The 15,895-nt window shown below is 44.5% G+C and overlaps 1 protein-coding gene across 5 annotated transcripts in view; it reads left to right on the forward strand.

The window, feature by feature from the left end:
* The window catches only part of FANCL (FA complementation group L), a 1,272,502-nt gene that overhangs the window by 1,013,186 nt on the left and 243,421 nt on the right, over positions 1 to 15,895 (forward strand). For all 5 annotated transcript variants that reach the window (XM_069608050.1, XM_069608049.1, XM_069608048.1 and 2 more), the window contains one exon: positions 10,893 to 10,976. In XM_069608050.1, coding sequence (XP_069464151.1) covers positions 10,893 to 10,976 — 84 coding nt within the window. The remainder of the gene's footprint in view (positions 1 to 10,892; positions 10,977 to 15,895) is intronic.

Genomic DNA, 15,895 nt, shown 5'->3' on the forward strand with positions numbered 1-15,895 from the left:
CAAGTGCTACGCAGAGGTAAACGTCAGTAGCACTAACGTCATGCAAGGGCAGAGCCACGTCGAGCAGTGGAGCCACTGGTGACATGAGGGAAGCAAGACCCTCTAGCTGGAGTCTGGACGGTGGGTACCTTAATCGAGCAGGAGGCTCCAGTCAACGGAAAAGAGACGTCAAGAAGAGAATTGTCTTCTTGGGTAGTGTGACCACTGAGGGGCAGTGGTGGGCCGGGGTGCCCAATAAACCATGCCGAGAGCGGAACGGAGCCTGAGGTCCTGGGGACCATTCAGCAATTGCATTTCCCACTGAGAGAGGTACTGACGGGGAAGCAGAAGTTGCCACATTGTACAGGCGATCGAGGCGCAAGACTGCTGGTTTCCTCAAATGCCGGAATCGATGCAGGTACGAGAACTTAAAGGATAGTTCCGGGACTTTTTTTTTATTGTCCCTACGGGTCGGCCATGTGTTTGTAAGCATAAATCGGTAGATCGTAGGAAACTTTCCTATGGACCTTACCCGACTTTTCGCCCATTATCGCACTCGAAATCAGCCTCCATTTTGTGATAATCCTATCATTCCGCCGCATCGACCTGGCTCACCTGCCTTTGCGGCACTAAATCAAATCCCCCGCCCCTGAGCCTGACATCAGCAGACGCGTACTGCCCATTTCAAGCACGTCTCGTGTCAACAATCGCTGCGCCTCAGCTATTGACGTGTTGCCATGGAAATGGCAGGACGCCTCTTTCCCCAATAAGTATAAACAGACCGTTTCACAACATACAGCAGCAGATTTTCGATTCCATTCCTCTCTCTGTGTTACTTTGAGTATTCTGTGACTCGTTTCAGTGCTCTGGTCAGCTACCTTCGCCGCTTGTAGCCCGTGTGAACACCTGTACCATCTCTGTAAATTATTTTACTATCTTTACCGCACAATGGCCACAATAATGCCGTATATGTACGAGCCCGAGTACACCGAGGAGGAACTACTGGAAAGGCAAGCACGCGAAAACGATGGGGATTCGGACGGCAGTTGGGAGGACCAGTCAACGGATGAAGAGCCTGGACCATGTCGCATGGACGGCGTCTCCACCTGGTGCACGTGCAATCGGTGCGAGCTAATGCCAACTGAGGAGGAGAACTGCTGCTGCCGTGAAAATTCCGGGTGCTTGGCCTACATTTCGGAAAGCGAGCAAAGTCTGCAGGAAGGCGAGCAAAGTCCGCAATGCATCACCGAGCTGCCAGAGTTCAGGGAAGCCTGCCTCTCACGGACAGTGTTGAGGATGATGATGGTGCTTATGCACGAACTTCGTGGCACTGTTCGTCTGCGTAATCCGAGTAACGAGTAAGTATACTCTGTTTGTGATGTCAGTGATGCCACCACTATTTCATGGTCGTCTCCCACATATAAAATTACATTTACATATCATTCGAACGCATGTAAATTGGTTCCATATAGTGCATTTTCTAGATATAATTTTTTTCTAAGAAAAATGACATGTGTTACCTGAATCGACATTGATAAGAAAGTTTGGTCAGTTTAATACAGTTTGCATCTTTTTTTTTCACAGGTGGTACAGGCTGGTGGCCTATCGTTGCTTCACTTGGTGGCTTCACGGGAGGCTCGGACACCGCGTTCGGAGAGTAATACCTGCCTGTGCGGTACTTGCCATTAGACAACATTTCCCCAGTGACAGTGGACAATACCGCGGATTTTCCCTCGATGTGCTGCAACCTCAACTTTACAATGTGTAATGTTTATTATTTATGTTTAACTAAAATCTAAAATAAAGCCCAACATATATTTTAGCAATGGTTGTTTTGATTTTTTAAATGAATCTAGTGTGTCTCCGTTGAATAGCCTTCCAGTGCCTTGTCTTGTCACACCACATGTCTCCGGCCAGCATCCTCCCTCACGCTGGCCGCACACCTTCAATCCACATAACCTTTGAACCCATATATGCAGCAGTCATACATATATTATTTTGTGGGTTGGCATCAAGCGTTGGCAATAAAAAGCTGTTGGATTTTATTGATACAAAACATGGTTATAGGTAAATAATAAATATGGTTGATCATAATAAATCCTCTTTTTGGGCACCGGGTACAGAGATGACCCCCATATATTCTCCTGGGAGGGTGAGGTATTTATAAACTCACCCCCCTGCCTTCCATGTAGTAGATCCTGCAGCCATCCTCTTACATTCAGTTAGATGGCCTCTCCTTGGTGAGGCCCTGCGGCAAACGGGTCTTGTCTGCACGACCACCGCCCCGATCCACCCCCCCGCCCTATCAAAGGCAGTTCGCACCGGGGTACTTGTGCTGGCAAGTGGAGCTGTCAGGGAGCGATAAAGGCCAAGAGGTGCCAAAGACCATGTACACTTCAAAGTGGTCTATAGAGCATGGGTTGTTGTTCCCATGTCTACCTCCAGACCCCGTGTCTCCTGCCAAGCATCCCCCCTCACGCTGGACGGCCCCCTGCAATCCACATAAGTGTGTCTCCATTCACGAGTCTTCCTGTGTCTTGTCTGCACGACCACCGCCCCGATCCACCCCCCCGCCCTATCAAAGGCAGTTCGCACCGGGGTACTTGTGCTGGCAAGTGGAGCTGTCAGGGAGCGATAAAGGCCAAGAGGTGCCAAAGACCATGTACACTTCAAAGTGGTCTATAGAGCATGGGTTGTTGTTCCCATGTCTACCTCCAGACCCCGTGTCTCCTGCCAAGCATCCCCCCTCACGCTGGACGGCCCCCTGCAATCCACATAAGTGTGTCTCCATTCACGAGTCTTCCTGTGTCTTGTCTGCACGACCACCGCCCCGATCCACCCCTCGCCCTATCAAAGGCAGTTCGCACCGGGGTACTTGTGCTGGCAAGTGGAGCTGTCAGGGAGCGATAAAGGCCAAGAGGTGCCAAAGACCATGTACACTTCAAAGTGGTCTATAGAGCATGGGTTGTTGTTCCCATGTCTACCTCCAGACCCCGTGTCTCCTGCCAAGCATCCCCCCTCACGCTGGACGGCCCCCTGCAATCCACATAAGTGTGTCTCCATTCACGAGTCTTCCTGTGTCTTGTCTGCACGACCACCGCCCCGATCCACCCCCCGCCCTATCAAAGGCAGTTCGCACCGGGGTACTTGCGCTGCTGGCAAGTGGAGCTGTCAGGGAGCGATAAAGGCCAAGAGGTGCCAAAGACCATGTACACTTCAAAGTGGTCTATAGAGCATGGGTTTGTTGTTCCCATGTCTACCTCCAGACCCTGTGTCTCCTGCCAAGCATCCCCCCTCACGCTGGACGGCCCCCTGCAGACCGCATAATGCCACGACATATACACGTCATTCATTCACAAACACACCCCTGTTTCGAATTCTTTATAACCCACTTCATATTTCTAATGAGAACTTCTTTGCGCTTTGCTAGTCAACCCGTGAAGGTGCTGGTTATCTGCTCTTCGTCTCTGTGAACTTCCGTGACCACTTTGAGCAAACTCGTCAGTTTGCAACCTGTGAACTGCTCCCTGTTCTACGACAAGAAACTACTCTGATCCCTGCATCTAACTGTTTGTTCGTCAAGTTAAGTCCATGTACCATAATCATTTTGCGTCCAATTTTTTAATTTATATCTATTTGCTAGTAGTCATCAAATTGCATCCATGTTTTCTTTTCGTTCACGACAGTACATGCAAGGAACTAGTCACATGTTCTGAGTTTAGTCAAATTACTTTTTCTATTTTTTGAAAGTTATTGAAATACTTATCCGCATGTGAATAACGTGTATAGTTCCAAGAACCAAAACGGACCTTGCATTGAACCTTTTATGTGTCATTTAATGTTTTAACACATTGGTATTCATAGAGAATTGTTGATCTTTACTTTTCAGAACTTTCCATAATGCCTGCCTGTTCCATTGGCGGTTGCCCTTCGAAGACCCATAACAAATCTGAAGATACTATAATGCATGTTTTCCCTAAGACAATAGATCAGATAAGAGAATGGGTCCGATATTGCGGATATCCAGCCTCTGAGCTAGAAAGTAGAGTCCTTGAAGTCTTTGCGGACAAGAGGGGTGATCGATACCGCATCTGCAGCAAGCACTTTAGCCCAGACATGTACTCCACATCATTGCTAATAAAGAAGAAAACACCGCGAGCGAGGCGAAAATTGCTCTCAACCGCTATTCCCACTCTATTCGTCCACATCCCTCCACTGGTGAGTCAAGTTTACGTATTTGTCTCTCGGCCTTGCGGTAGTGTGTAGCATTAGCTAACAATAATTTCCCCATTTATGTATCCACTCAATATGAAGGCGGAAGATTCTCCATCCGTGTCGTTATTGCAGTCATCAGCCACTTCAAGCGCCTATCGGGTAATCTTACTTAGCTATTCTGACACTGACTTGTTTTAGGCATGTAAATCAATAGTTTTAATTGATCGTGTAATCATTTTACCTAATGGTACACCACAGTACTCGTCCTCTAGTCTTTGTTTTCAGTTATAATTATTGTTATCCAAAATAATGCAAGTACTGTCTTTCAGGGAGATGCTGAGGAGTCCAACGCATTGACGACAACCGTAGATGTCACTCAGATGCTCGAGGTACGTTTCCGGACAGTTCCATCGATGGAGATCATCAGATCTTGCATTCTTGTAGCGTGATTGTTACACACAATGTTTCTTTCGTTTTTAGCCATTGGTATGTCCTTCTGTCGTCGCCCTCCTATGTGTCTTCTTTTTTCAATATTGTGTTCATTACTAATGAAAGTCCTATGTTTCAGGGAGTCGATGGAGCATTAGTCCAAGAAGAAGGGGGAGCATGCAGTTACGGGTCGGCGCAACAGCTTGCAGAAGTGTGCACCGCAGTTACAGCGTCCCTTGATGTTCTTATGCATTTCGAGGTATGGATACTGACAGATCAATCATGCGAGATCAAATGACGTGATTACATCCGCTATACTTCCTTCTTTACTAACGCAAGTACTATGTTTCAGGGAGCTGACGGAGCTTCTTCAACAAGAACATCACCCCTAGTAGTTGATGCAGATCTCTGGGTGGTGACACTTCCAACGATGGAGCAAATCGAATCATATTTAGATATCCATTATTTATTTTAGACAACTGATCATTTGTGCAGGTCTATTTAGATGAGCCGTTGACGCCTGCAGAAAGTTTATGTTCTTTTAAACAAAATAGAAAACCATACTAATGCAATTACTGTGTTTCAGGGAGTTGCTGAAGCGTCATCTTCAATAATATCATCAATGGAAGTCTATGCGGAGCCCGAGGTATGGATCTTGACAGTTCAATCTAACTAGATCAACAATGCGTGAACTATTGTCGTTTGAATGTTCTACACAATGCGTTCATTCGTGTTTTGCTATTGAGATGTACGTATGGGTATTGGTCCCCAAGTACATTTTGTGTTTTCAATATTATTATACATACTAATGAAAGTTCTATGTTTCAGGGAGTCGATGGAGCCTCAGTGAGTGATGGATGTGCTTATCATGAAAATATAGTCGTTGCAGCGCGAGAGGAAGTGGAGACATGCACACACGAGTCGGAGCAACAGCGTCCAGATGTTGAATTTCTAGGCAAGAAAGTTTCAAAGAAAAGAAAGCAAAAGAAGGTTAGTGTCCTGTTCACTATATTATGTTGTCTTTCACTGTCAATAGTTCAATACTGTAAGTTGTGTTTAAACTGAACATCCCTTTTCTAATCTGTCCTCTAGTTGCGAGTGGGTGTAAGAACTAGATCTACACAGACAGTGAAGCGAACGAGAGATGTTGCTTGTCAAACCTTTTGGCAGGGACTTGAGACTGGAGATGCATCGTGCCAATGGGAAGAATATGAAGTGATTGACAACGGAGCTATACCACCACCAGCCATTGATAGTGAATGTCCTCCTGGTAGTTTGGATGCAGTCGGAGATCAATTCACAGAATCCACACCCGCAAAAAATAAGAGCGCGCGAAAGTTGAAGACATTGTTTTTTTCTCCCATCTCCGGACAAGGAACAGATGTTGCAATGGAAGAGAATGAAGTGGACGACAATGAAACACCATCAATATCACTCAGCATAGCGGAAGACGATATCAGAGATTGTACCTTTCATGCGAGTGACATGTCCTCAACGTTACAGGCCGAACCAGCTGGGATGCAGAGTGACAGTATAAGGAAAGAGGCCAAATTCATTGTATTCGATAGCTGTTTGATGGATATTATTATGATGATGAAATGTGGGCATTGGGTTGGTGGGGAAGTATGTGGGGAGCCATTGATTAATGTGACTCGTGCAATTCGAGGCACTAACCTTAAAATACATGCCACCTGTACACAATATCATCCGTTCGCATGGTCTGCACAACCCATGCTGGGGCAACTGCCAGCAGGCAATCTACTTTGTGCAGCGGCCGCACTTTTTAGTGGTTCAAGTTTTAAAAAGTTACAGTATTTCTTTCAGTTTGTGGGAATCCATTTCATTGCGAAAAGTCAGTTCTACAAATACCAAACCGATTATCTATTTCCAGCCATCAGCGAAGCTTGGAGAATGGAAAAAATGTCAATGGAAAGTACATTCGCGGGCAAACGCTTCAGGCTAGCCGGTGATGGACAGTGCGACAGCCCAGGATTTTCAGCCAAGTACTGCACCTACCACTTTCAGGACATGGAAAGTAAGAAAATTGTGAGTTCGGTGGTCGTGCAGGTGTCACAAAGTACATCCTCAGTGGCCATGGAGAAAGTTGGCTTTGTAGCATCATTGCAAGAACTACAATCGCGGGGAATGGTGATCGACCTGATAGCCACGGACAGACACGTTTCAATTGCCAAGACAATGAGAGAAGAGTACAAAAATATAAATCACCAATTTGACGTATGGCATCTTGCAAAAACAATCAATAAAAAATTGTCGGCTGCAGGAAAAAAAAAGATATGCAAGGTATTTCACAGTGGTCCAAGTCAATCAGCAACCATCTTTGGTGGAGCTCAAAAACATGTGAAGGGTCGTTGGAAATTCTACTGGAAAAATGGCGGTCAGTAATGTTGCACTGTAGCAACGTACATCGATGGTCGACAAATGAGCATTTCCACAAATGTGAACATGGCCATTTGTCCACAGAGGAGGCACGGAAGAAGAAGTGGTTGATTCCTTCATCACCCACTCACAAGGCCATTGAAAAGATTGTATTTGATAAAACTATAACAAGAGATTTGAGGGGACTCACGGAATTCTGCCACACAGGAGATTTGGAGGTGTTCCACAATATGTGCCTAAAGTACAGGCCCAAAAGATTCCATTTTGGCATGGAAGGCATGATAAATCGGACTCTTCTAGCGGTCTTGGCACATAACCATAATGTTGGCCGTCAACAAAGTAGGACGACCGGAACTTTAGGGACGCTTCGCTACAATAAGGCCTTCACTAAAAGAAGTAAACAATGGGTGATCAAACCAGTGTTTGAGGATATGCAATATGAGTTTATTGAGAGACTTATCGTAGATGTCCTCGATAGGCACATACATGGAGTGGTGAACGAACCTATGCAGGGGACAACTGCATTGCCACCCAACATTGCCTCTGTTCCATGTCCACCTAAAGCAGAGCTCATTGAGAAATACACATCACGGTTTAAATGATTGTAATTTGATTGTCTGTTCTCTCGAGTCTCCTCATGTTGCAGGCCCATTGCAATTAAACCAAACAGTAATATAAATCATTTTTACAAAAATTATAGAATGTTTCCGTATTACAAACACATGGCCGACCCATAGGGACAATAAAAAAAAAGGCACGCAGACAAGATGCCCTTACACTAACTGGAGCTAACTAGAAATGTGTGCTCGCTCAAAGTGAAGGTCAGCTGCTTTGATGTTTTGCTCGGGTGGCGGAACGGCCCACGACCCAGTATAAGGTTCTATTGTGATTTGACCTTGACAGGCCGGGACCATCCTGAAAGACTAAGAAAAGATAATGAATAAAATTTCAGAAACGAAACGATGAGCCACGTTCATTAGAAGAAGTAACGTCGGCAAAGAAGGAGTGGTGTTTCGGGTCTGCCCTACACAGAGACACAATGGAAAATGCAAATAAATGTAAGTAACTTTTGATGAGTTTATACCGCAATTTCATTACTATACAGTGGCTTTAAAGACGGGTTCAGTTGTACTTGTTCGTTCTATGTGGCATATTGTTTTCTACCGCGCACTATCTTGAGGAGAAACATCTGCTTTTACTGAAGCACCTCAAAACCTTCCTCTTTGCTTCTGCTTTCTCTCTCCCTCTCCCCTGCTACAACTGGTCCACTGTCTGCGACCTCGGTCCTGGGCCCTTCCACTCTCCACCTGCACTGCCTCCCTGTCAACCCCTGCACTGGGGGACTGTCTCAGTATCCTACAGCCCCCCCTTCCCAGCACTTGTTCTGCACTTACCTTGCACTTGCCACCAGCTGGCCCTATTTATTTATTATTTTATGCTACTTACCTTGTACTCCACTCCCCCCCCCTCCCTGCCTCGCCACGCCTTTAAACACTTGTGTACACCCAGTAGCGCTGTCCTCGCTATGATTTTAATAAGGATCTGATGGTGAGACTAATTTCATTTTTTATGTTTTTAGGTACATCATTCACTACTGTCTGTGTCACGAGTACCGGACACCGGCGGACGGCTTCTACAGCCGCCAGTTGCTTCTCCGCGTGAACAACGTTACCACCCTGACCATTTTATGGGACGATCGCCAAGTACAAGTATGCCCTTACGCGGTACTAACGGTTAGATGCAACATACCTACCGTTGTGGTGGCCTAGTGCCTCGTTGTTGGAACAGCCATGCGATTATCAGTGCGACCGAAGAGCTTATTTTTATCGTAAACCAACACCCTGTGTACTGCACACGAACATCGCTTCCCTCAAGACGAACTAATTTGGATCGAGAGCAAAGAAAAATGCAAATCGCTGAATATTCTCTAAACATTTGATGTCCAATAAACGTACTTTGCCAAATGTACAATCTTGCCGTTTGCTTTTAAACCACGGTTTCACATTCCGAAATGTGGCGCTGTATTGTGAGATGCTCTAAGACCCTGTGTACAGCAAAGGACCATCGCGTTCCTCAATACGAACTTTTTGGAACATGAGCAAATAAAAATGCAAATCGCTGAATATTCTCTAAACATTTGATGTCAAATAAATGTACTTTACCACATTTACAATCTTGCGGTTTGATTTCAAAGTACAGTTTCATATTCCGAATTGTGGTGCGCTGTATTGTGAGCTGATCTGTGTTGATTTCCGGGGTCTGTGTGGAGTCGCGTAGAAGACGCCTGGGCGCGTTTGCCTACGCAGCTCAGTCACGTCACGGATAGAGGCGGGGAATATGAATGTTTTGATAAAGTCTGTTTCAGGGGCGGGGGATTTGATTTAGTGCCGCAAAGGCAGGTGAGCCAGGTCGATGCGGCGGAATGATAGGATTATCACAAAATGGAGGCTGATTTCGAGTGCGATAATGGGCGAAAAGTCGGGTAAGGTCCATAGGAAAGTTTCCTACGATCTACCGATTTATGCTTACAAACACATGGCCGACCCGTAGGGACAATAAAAAAAAAGTCCCGGAACTATCCTTTAAGACAATGTAACGGGCGCACGACCCAACTAAACCTGACTGAAAGAAAGATGAAAACTTTAATTCAAGGCTGGAATAGCTACAAAGGACACACACGCTTCTGAGAAGCTAACAAGCACACGGCCCCACTGAACCAAAGCAAAAGAGATACAAACATTGTGTATCAAAGCTGGAATAGCCAACAAGAGTATCAAAGGACAGCTACAAGTCCTACACTGAGAGAGAGCGAAAGAAAGGTGGATGCTCTACAGCACGGATAACAGAGTGCAAGAAATCACAGGGAGCTGTGTGTTACCCAAGTGGGCAGACGCCTTTAGACAAATTATGTACTTGTAAAATAAGATATTTATCACAGAACCACAGGACTTTGAGAAGTCCCAATGCCATGAAAGTGAGAGAGTCTTTTCAGGTAATCCTGGAGGGATTAGAACATTTAAAAATCAGAGTCTGTTTTTTCTTTATTCGGAGTAAAGTGAAACCCATACAGAAAATAATAATAATTTTATAGAAATAACTCGATACCAAGATTGTGGAAAATATTCCATTGCGCTTCCAAGAGTTTTTGAACTGGGAGCAAGGCAATTACAGGTTGGGCCAGGCAGAAGCTCACACTGAGGCTGTTTTACAAGCCTCCCTTTTCCCTTTTGGTTAGGTATTTTCTAAAGTGGTAGGGCCAGTTAGTTGGTTAGGATTCGGACAAAAGGCTTTTTATGTTGGACTTGACGTGCCTCCTTAGCGTCAGTTTTGTTAGGTAGGGAGCTTCCCTCGTAGCAATAGGGCAAGTTACGAGTTTTATTTTATTTGAGATAAAACCACTTCAAACATTTCATTAAGTCGTCATCATCTTTCTGGTTCACCACAATATTTATCCCATTACCCAACGTAACAAGATCAAAGTCTTAGGTAAGATCTTTCACATGCCATGAGTGATGTAATATTTAACTTCTTGATGTCACAATGAGTCGCATGACTGAGGATTGTGGCGGGAAGTTGGAGAGGAGTTTACAAAGCAAAGAGGTGCAGTGGCTGGAAAACCTGGGCAATGGTGTCTGGTGAAGATTCCCCTTTTGTCTGATAATTAAATTTGGATCTCTTCATGTCCGTGTGATAGCTTATTTAAAGTGTTGGAACACAGATTCCTTGTGTGGATTGATGCAGTAAAATATCCACTGTTCATCTAATGGTCCAGTTAACTTTTTGTGAGCTTTGGTTCCATTTTTATTTATGATTTGTATTTTGCTTAAAACGTGTGTAAATCTACTGTATATATTATTTAATTTTTATTGCAGGAAATAATGTTTCCGTAAGCATAGAGGTGGATCCACGGCACCCCACCATGATTCCTGAATGCTACTTTCTGGGGGCTGAACATGGTATGCAACTTTCAGTTACTAATTTATTTTTTATTATAAATAAAGCACTAGGTATCAAAATTCAACTGTTTGTTTGTATTATATTTAGCGCCTTCAGCTGCTTGAGATTTGCATACATGTTCTTTTTTTGTTTTATTTCTTACTATAGCTCCAGAGACACAGCTTTTCATAAGGCCAGTTATATAACTGTACCAGCGTTTCACCAAATAAAAAATGAAAAATATCCCTAATTGGTTCACAGCGTTGTGTGTTAGGTTGCTCAGTTATTTACTGAATACATTTTTATATTTATTTTTGCATTCGTCGATTTGAAACCATAACCTCATAAGGTAGCAGTAACAATAACAATTAACAATAATTTTCCCTAATGGTGACCCACCACAACCATCAACTCCCTGCAAATCTCTCACATGGACCCTTATTAGAATACAAAAATAGCTGTTCAATAAATCCCATCAAAATGACCTGTAGCCGTAATGGGAATAGAAGGGAAGAGAAAGAAAAGAACAAAAGCACAAACTCAGCAATGCGGTACCTTAACGGTTAGTAAACTCTTACTTTCTCCAGATTCACCCCTCCAGGAAAGTAAGACTCCAGCAGAACTTTGGCACCTAAGCAACAGAACCCCTCCCACAAAAGACACAGATCTAACCCACAAACACTAATTGAAATATGCTAGTTCAACAATCGCTCCTTCTCTTCTGTTCTGCAAAAGCATTTTCCCCTTATGTTCCACTGACTTAATGGGTACCCAAAAGAAGTCCTCACACCCATATTACATAACTTTAAAAAAAAATGTTTATTAAACCAAGTTAACAAGCCAGAATTACAGACCTCAATCCAAAAGTTGAGGCACAGCTGGGTAATATTAATACCCCAGTGAAAAACCAGACTTGCGGTACCCGGGCCTACCTGCGAATTGGCTTGGGGCTAACTAAAACTATCACGGTCCAAAGCAGATATACCACTTATAAAGAGAAAATTATATTTGGGGTAGGCAGCATAAGAGGGTGGATGAAACGCAGCGAATACTAGACAGTGGTATACAAATACAAGTACCCTGTTCAAAAGTAAAGATCAGTGAACACACTCCAGATTTCCTTTTATTTGTCCAGAACATGCAGCTTAGTATAGAGCACTTTTTTTCCCAGACTGAAAGGGTTTCACTGTCCTGAACCCAACCTTTCCATGAAGGCTTTGATTTGCGTTTCCAGTGCCTGAGGATTTACCTTTTAGCCAGGGTCACTGCCTGGAAATAGCAGAGTTTGTCTCATATGAGCATGCTAAATTCATGCAAGAATACTCTAGATAGGGTGGATAGTGGGTGCCAACCAAGGATATATGTATTTTCTTTTATGTCACGAAGGGCACTTTTTCTATGTAACGTCTCGTAACTTAAGTTGATGGAAAAAGAAGCACTCCAGTATCACTAAAGAAAATATCTTTCTTTGGAATTGGAGCTTTCATGACCTCTTCTCTGAAGTATCACCATTACTGTCCTATCTCTGGTTATCACTACTAACTGGCCCCTTTGCTGACAAGCCATAATCTTGCATCACCAAAGGCCGATCAAACTCTACCACACACCTCACTAATTCCAAAACTTAGCACACGGAGAGGGGAAGCAACCAATCAGGATTCGCAGGCTGAATCCCACAATCCAAGCCTGTGATCCAAGCGATTGCTTCCCCTTCCCCACGATCTCCCAACACCCTCCCTTCACTTAACTCCATTTTCTCTGTCCCTCCCACCCCCACTTAACTGATGGCTGAGCCGGCGGCAGCCCGCCCCCGCTGCTCCATCTTCCTTCTTCCATGCCGCCAGCTCTGTGGTGCCCATCTCTAGACAGTCTTTCCTATGAATGAACGGGACGCCCTTAAGGCGTCCCGTTCATTTATAGAAACAACACAGCTATTAGCACTCTGGGTTACTGGATTGGCAACCCTGGGTGCTAATAGCGTTACGTACCTGTTTCACTGGCTATGCCAGAGGGTAACGTCCCAGGCCCCTTGTTAAGGGCCCCCACTTGCTCAGGCCTTTAACTCTGGCCCCGGGCCAATACCCCAGGTATGGCCCATGGAACGGGTACTTAACGTTATAGAAGTTCTCTGGGGAAACAATGAGCTCCTCCATCAAACTTCTATGAGGGATTATTGGGACTCCCAAATGCATTCCCTCCTGACTTTCTCCATTGGCTCCACCTTAACGTCCAAACACAAAATGCTTTAAATGGCACATTTTTTAAAGTCTAATGGACTCTACACAGAGCTTTTCACCTCTACATTATACTGTTCAAGCACGTGCCAACAATGTTCATGCTTCTGCACATCACGGCTCACCTCTGCTTCTTAAGTTATAGATTCCAGTTTTTCCCTACTCACTTTCACTGCTACTGCCGCATTCTAAATAACTTGATTCTTGCCAGCACGAAGAACATCAATAGAACAGAGAAGAGTCCTTTCTCCTGGGGTAAAAACTCATTCCTCAGAGGGGTCTTCAACTGTTGCCCCTTTTTATATGACCAAGATCTTGACTTATAAAATTCTTCATTGCTTTATCTTCTGATCATTGGCCATCTCCAGAAACATTTCAAATTGAGTTGAATGTTCTACCAAAAATCCATAAACAAAAGATTGGAGGTTGTCAGCCTTTATCAAGATCACATATCTTCTATTCTGTGTGCATGAGAGTCATGTACTGAGTACTAACATGAGTTGCGGGTCAGCTCCTTCATATGGTTGACACCTCGGGGAGGTCCTGCATCCAACCGGCTAGTGCCCGTCATAGTCTCTTCCAGCAACCATTGTTACAAATATCAGATACCTCCTGCTGCTCCAATCAAATCTACAGGGTCTGGTGCCTCCTGCAGGCTCACCGCTTCATCCACGTTTAGTTTGCAATCCTCACCTCCTAATCCGCCATCGGTGACATCCCAAGCATCGCAATTTCTGTTTCATAGAGGCAGGAGGAATGGCTGCCTCATACGATCACATACTGTGTTGTATCGGATGCATCTCTGCTATTTGCGTCCGACCCCAGAAACACTAGATGTTACATTATTCCATCAGAACCATCTCAAGGCCTCTCCACAAACCACAATAGAGTGGAAGGGTCAGCCAACTTGGGCCCCACTCTGCTCCACCTCCTGTATTCTTTAAAAATAGGTTTTCAGTGTCACTCAGATCTTTATGTTCGCTATTCCAGTGCTTCACTCGATGAACCTTAATTGATCTGCTGTATGTTAATATTTATTATTGAGAATAAGCCAGCACATTTTAGTATCCATTCCCTGAGCAAAGAAGTCTGACATTTTCATCTTTTTCCAATTCTTTTAAATAGGATAAAGTTTAATTTGCATTGATTTCCATAAACAATGTACCACTCTTAGAACTATCTGTTCTCAATTGTCAACCAGCCAAGACTATCTCTTCCTTCAGAGATTAAGGCCTAACGTAAGGTACACTGTAAGGTATTGCATCTTAAGAAATAGAATAATAAAGGCAACGTAAAGCTGACTAGATGAAAATGAACCGACAAATGATCTTTTCATTCTATCTCACAGGGATGGGTAATGTTTTCTATTTTATTTATCACGGCTGAATTCTTCAACCTTTACAAAATTTAAAACAGCAAATACAAATTACATACAATCTTCCAAAATAATCAAGGAAAACATACAAGAATAAACATAATCATAGACAATCGTAAACACAATGGTAAGATATACAATAAAATGGTTAATCATATTAACAGTGTGTTTTCTTTTTTTTAAAAAAAACTTTGGCTTTTATTAGCATTTTTTAGTGATACAAACAGGTTCAATGCAAAACTGAGGTGGATATAAAAACCCCTTACCCACCCTCCCCCTATCCCCCCGCCCCAACACCGACCCCCCCCTCTATCCCCGTGCCCAGACCAGAGCTTTCATCTAGTGAGACTATGAATGTTCTCTCCATATTTTGTACTTGGGAGACGATGTGATTGGTGACCATATCGCTGGCTGACTTGAGGCCGCCATTTCCCGGGTTTTGGGTCCCCGGGCCGAATACCACACATCTCAGGACCTGTCCCGCCCCACTCAGGCCGGGACCTCGCCTTGGGGTCAGTGGACGTCCCATCTCCAGGACTTCTGTACCCCATACCAGTTCGCAAGGAATGAACCAGTATCATTGTTCACCATAGCAGTCAGTTTATCCATCAAAAACATGTTCTTCACCTTTTTCAACCAATCGTCCTTGGAAGGGGTTTCCGGGCTCTTCCATTTCTGCGCCAGGGCTACCCTACCCGCCCTCAACATTGTTTCCCACATCCTTGGGTATCTGTATAATTCAGTTTCCTCCGGGGGGAGCCCCAACAGCATCGTTAGGGGATTTAGTGGGAGAAGTTCATCTGATACTTCCACAATCCAGCCCCTCACTTCCCCCAGAAGACCTGGACTTTCGGGCAGTGCCACCACATGTGGCTCCTGGACCCTGCCTGACCACATCCCCCTGGGCATCTTGGTGACATCCCTGGGAACATCTTTGACAATTTTACTGGGTCCCTATGCCACCCCTGCAGAATCTTAAAGTTATGCTCCATGTCCGAGGTGAATAAGTTCCCATGGAATGCTATTTTGAATATTCTTGACCAAGCATCCTCTGAAATATCCTCTTCTGCCAGGTCGTTCCAGAATGAGCGAAACCTCCTCCTTCCCTGAAGGTCGTAGGTGTTTAAGATTTTGTACATTCTAGATACCGCTCCCTTCCTTGAAGTCGCCGTGTCCAGGAGCTTCTCAAAGGGGGTCAATTGTCTCCTCAGGTTTTGACCCCAGGATTGATCGCAGAGGATGCCCTTGACGCGGAGGTATTAGAAGATGGAAAGAGACCCATATCCGAGAGCGTTCCTCAGTTCCTCATACGTTAGGAATTCGCCCTCTC

This window comes from Ambystoma mexicanum, chromosome 4q (genome assembly GCF_040938575.1).
Source record: "Ambystoma mexicanum isolate Mex_15411 chromosome 4q, UKY_AmexF1_1, whole genome shotgun sequence".
Taxonomy (NCBI): domain Eukaryota; kingdom Metazoa; phylum Chordata; class Amphibia; order Caudata; family Ambystomatidae; genus Ambystoma; species Ambystoma mexicanum.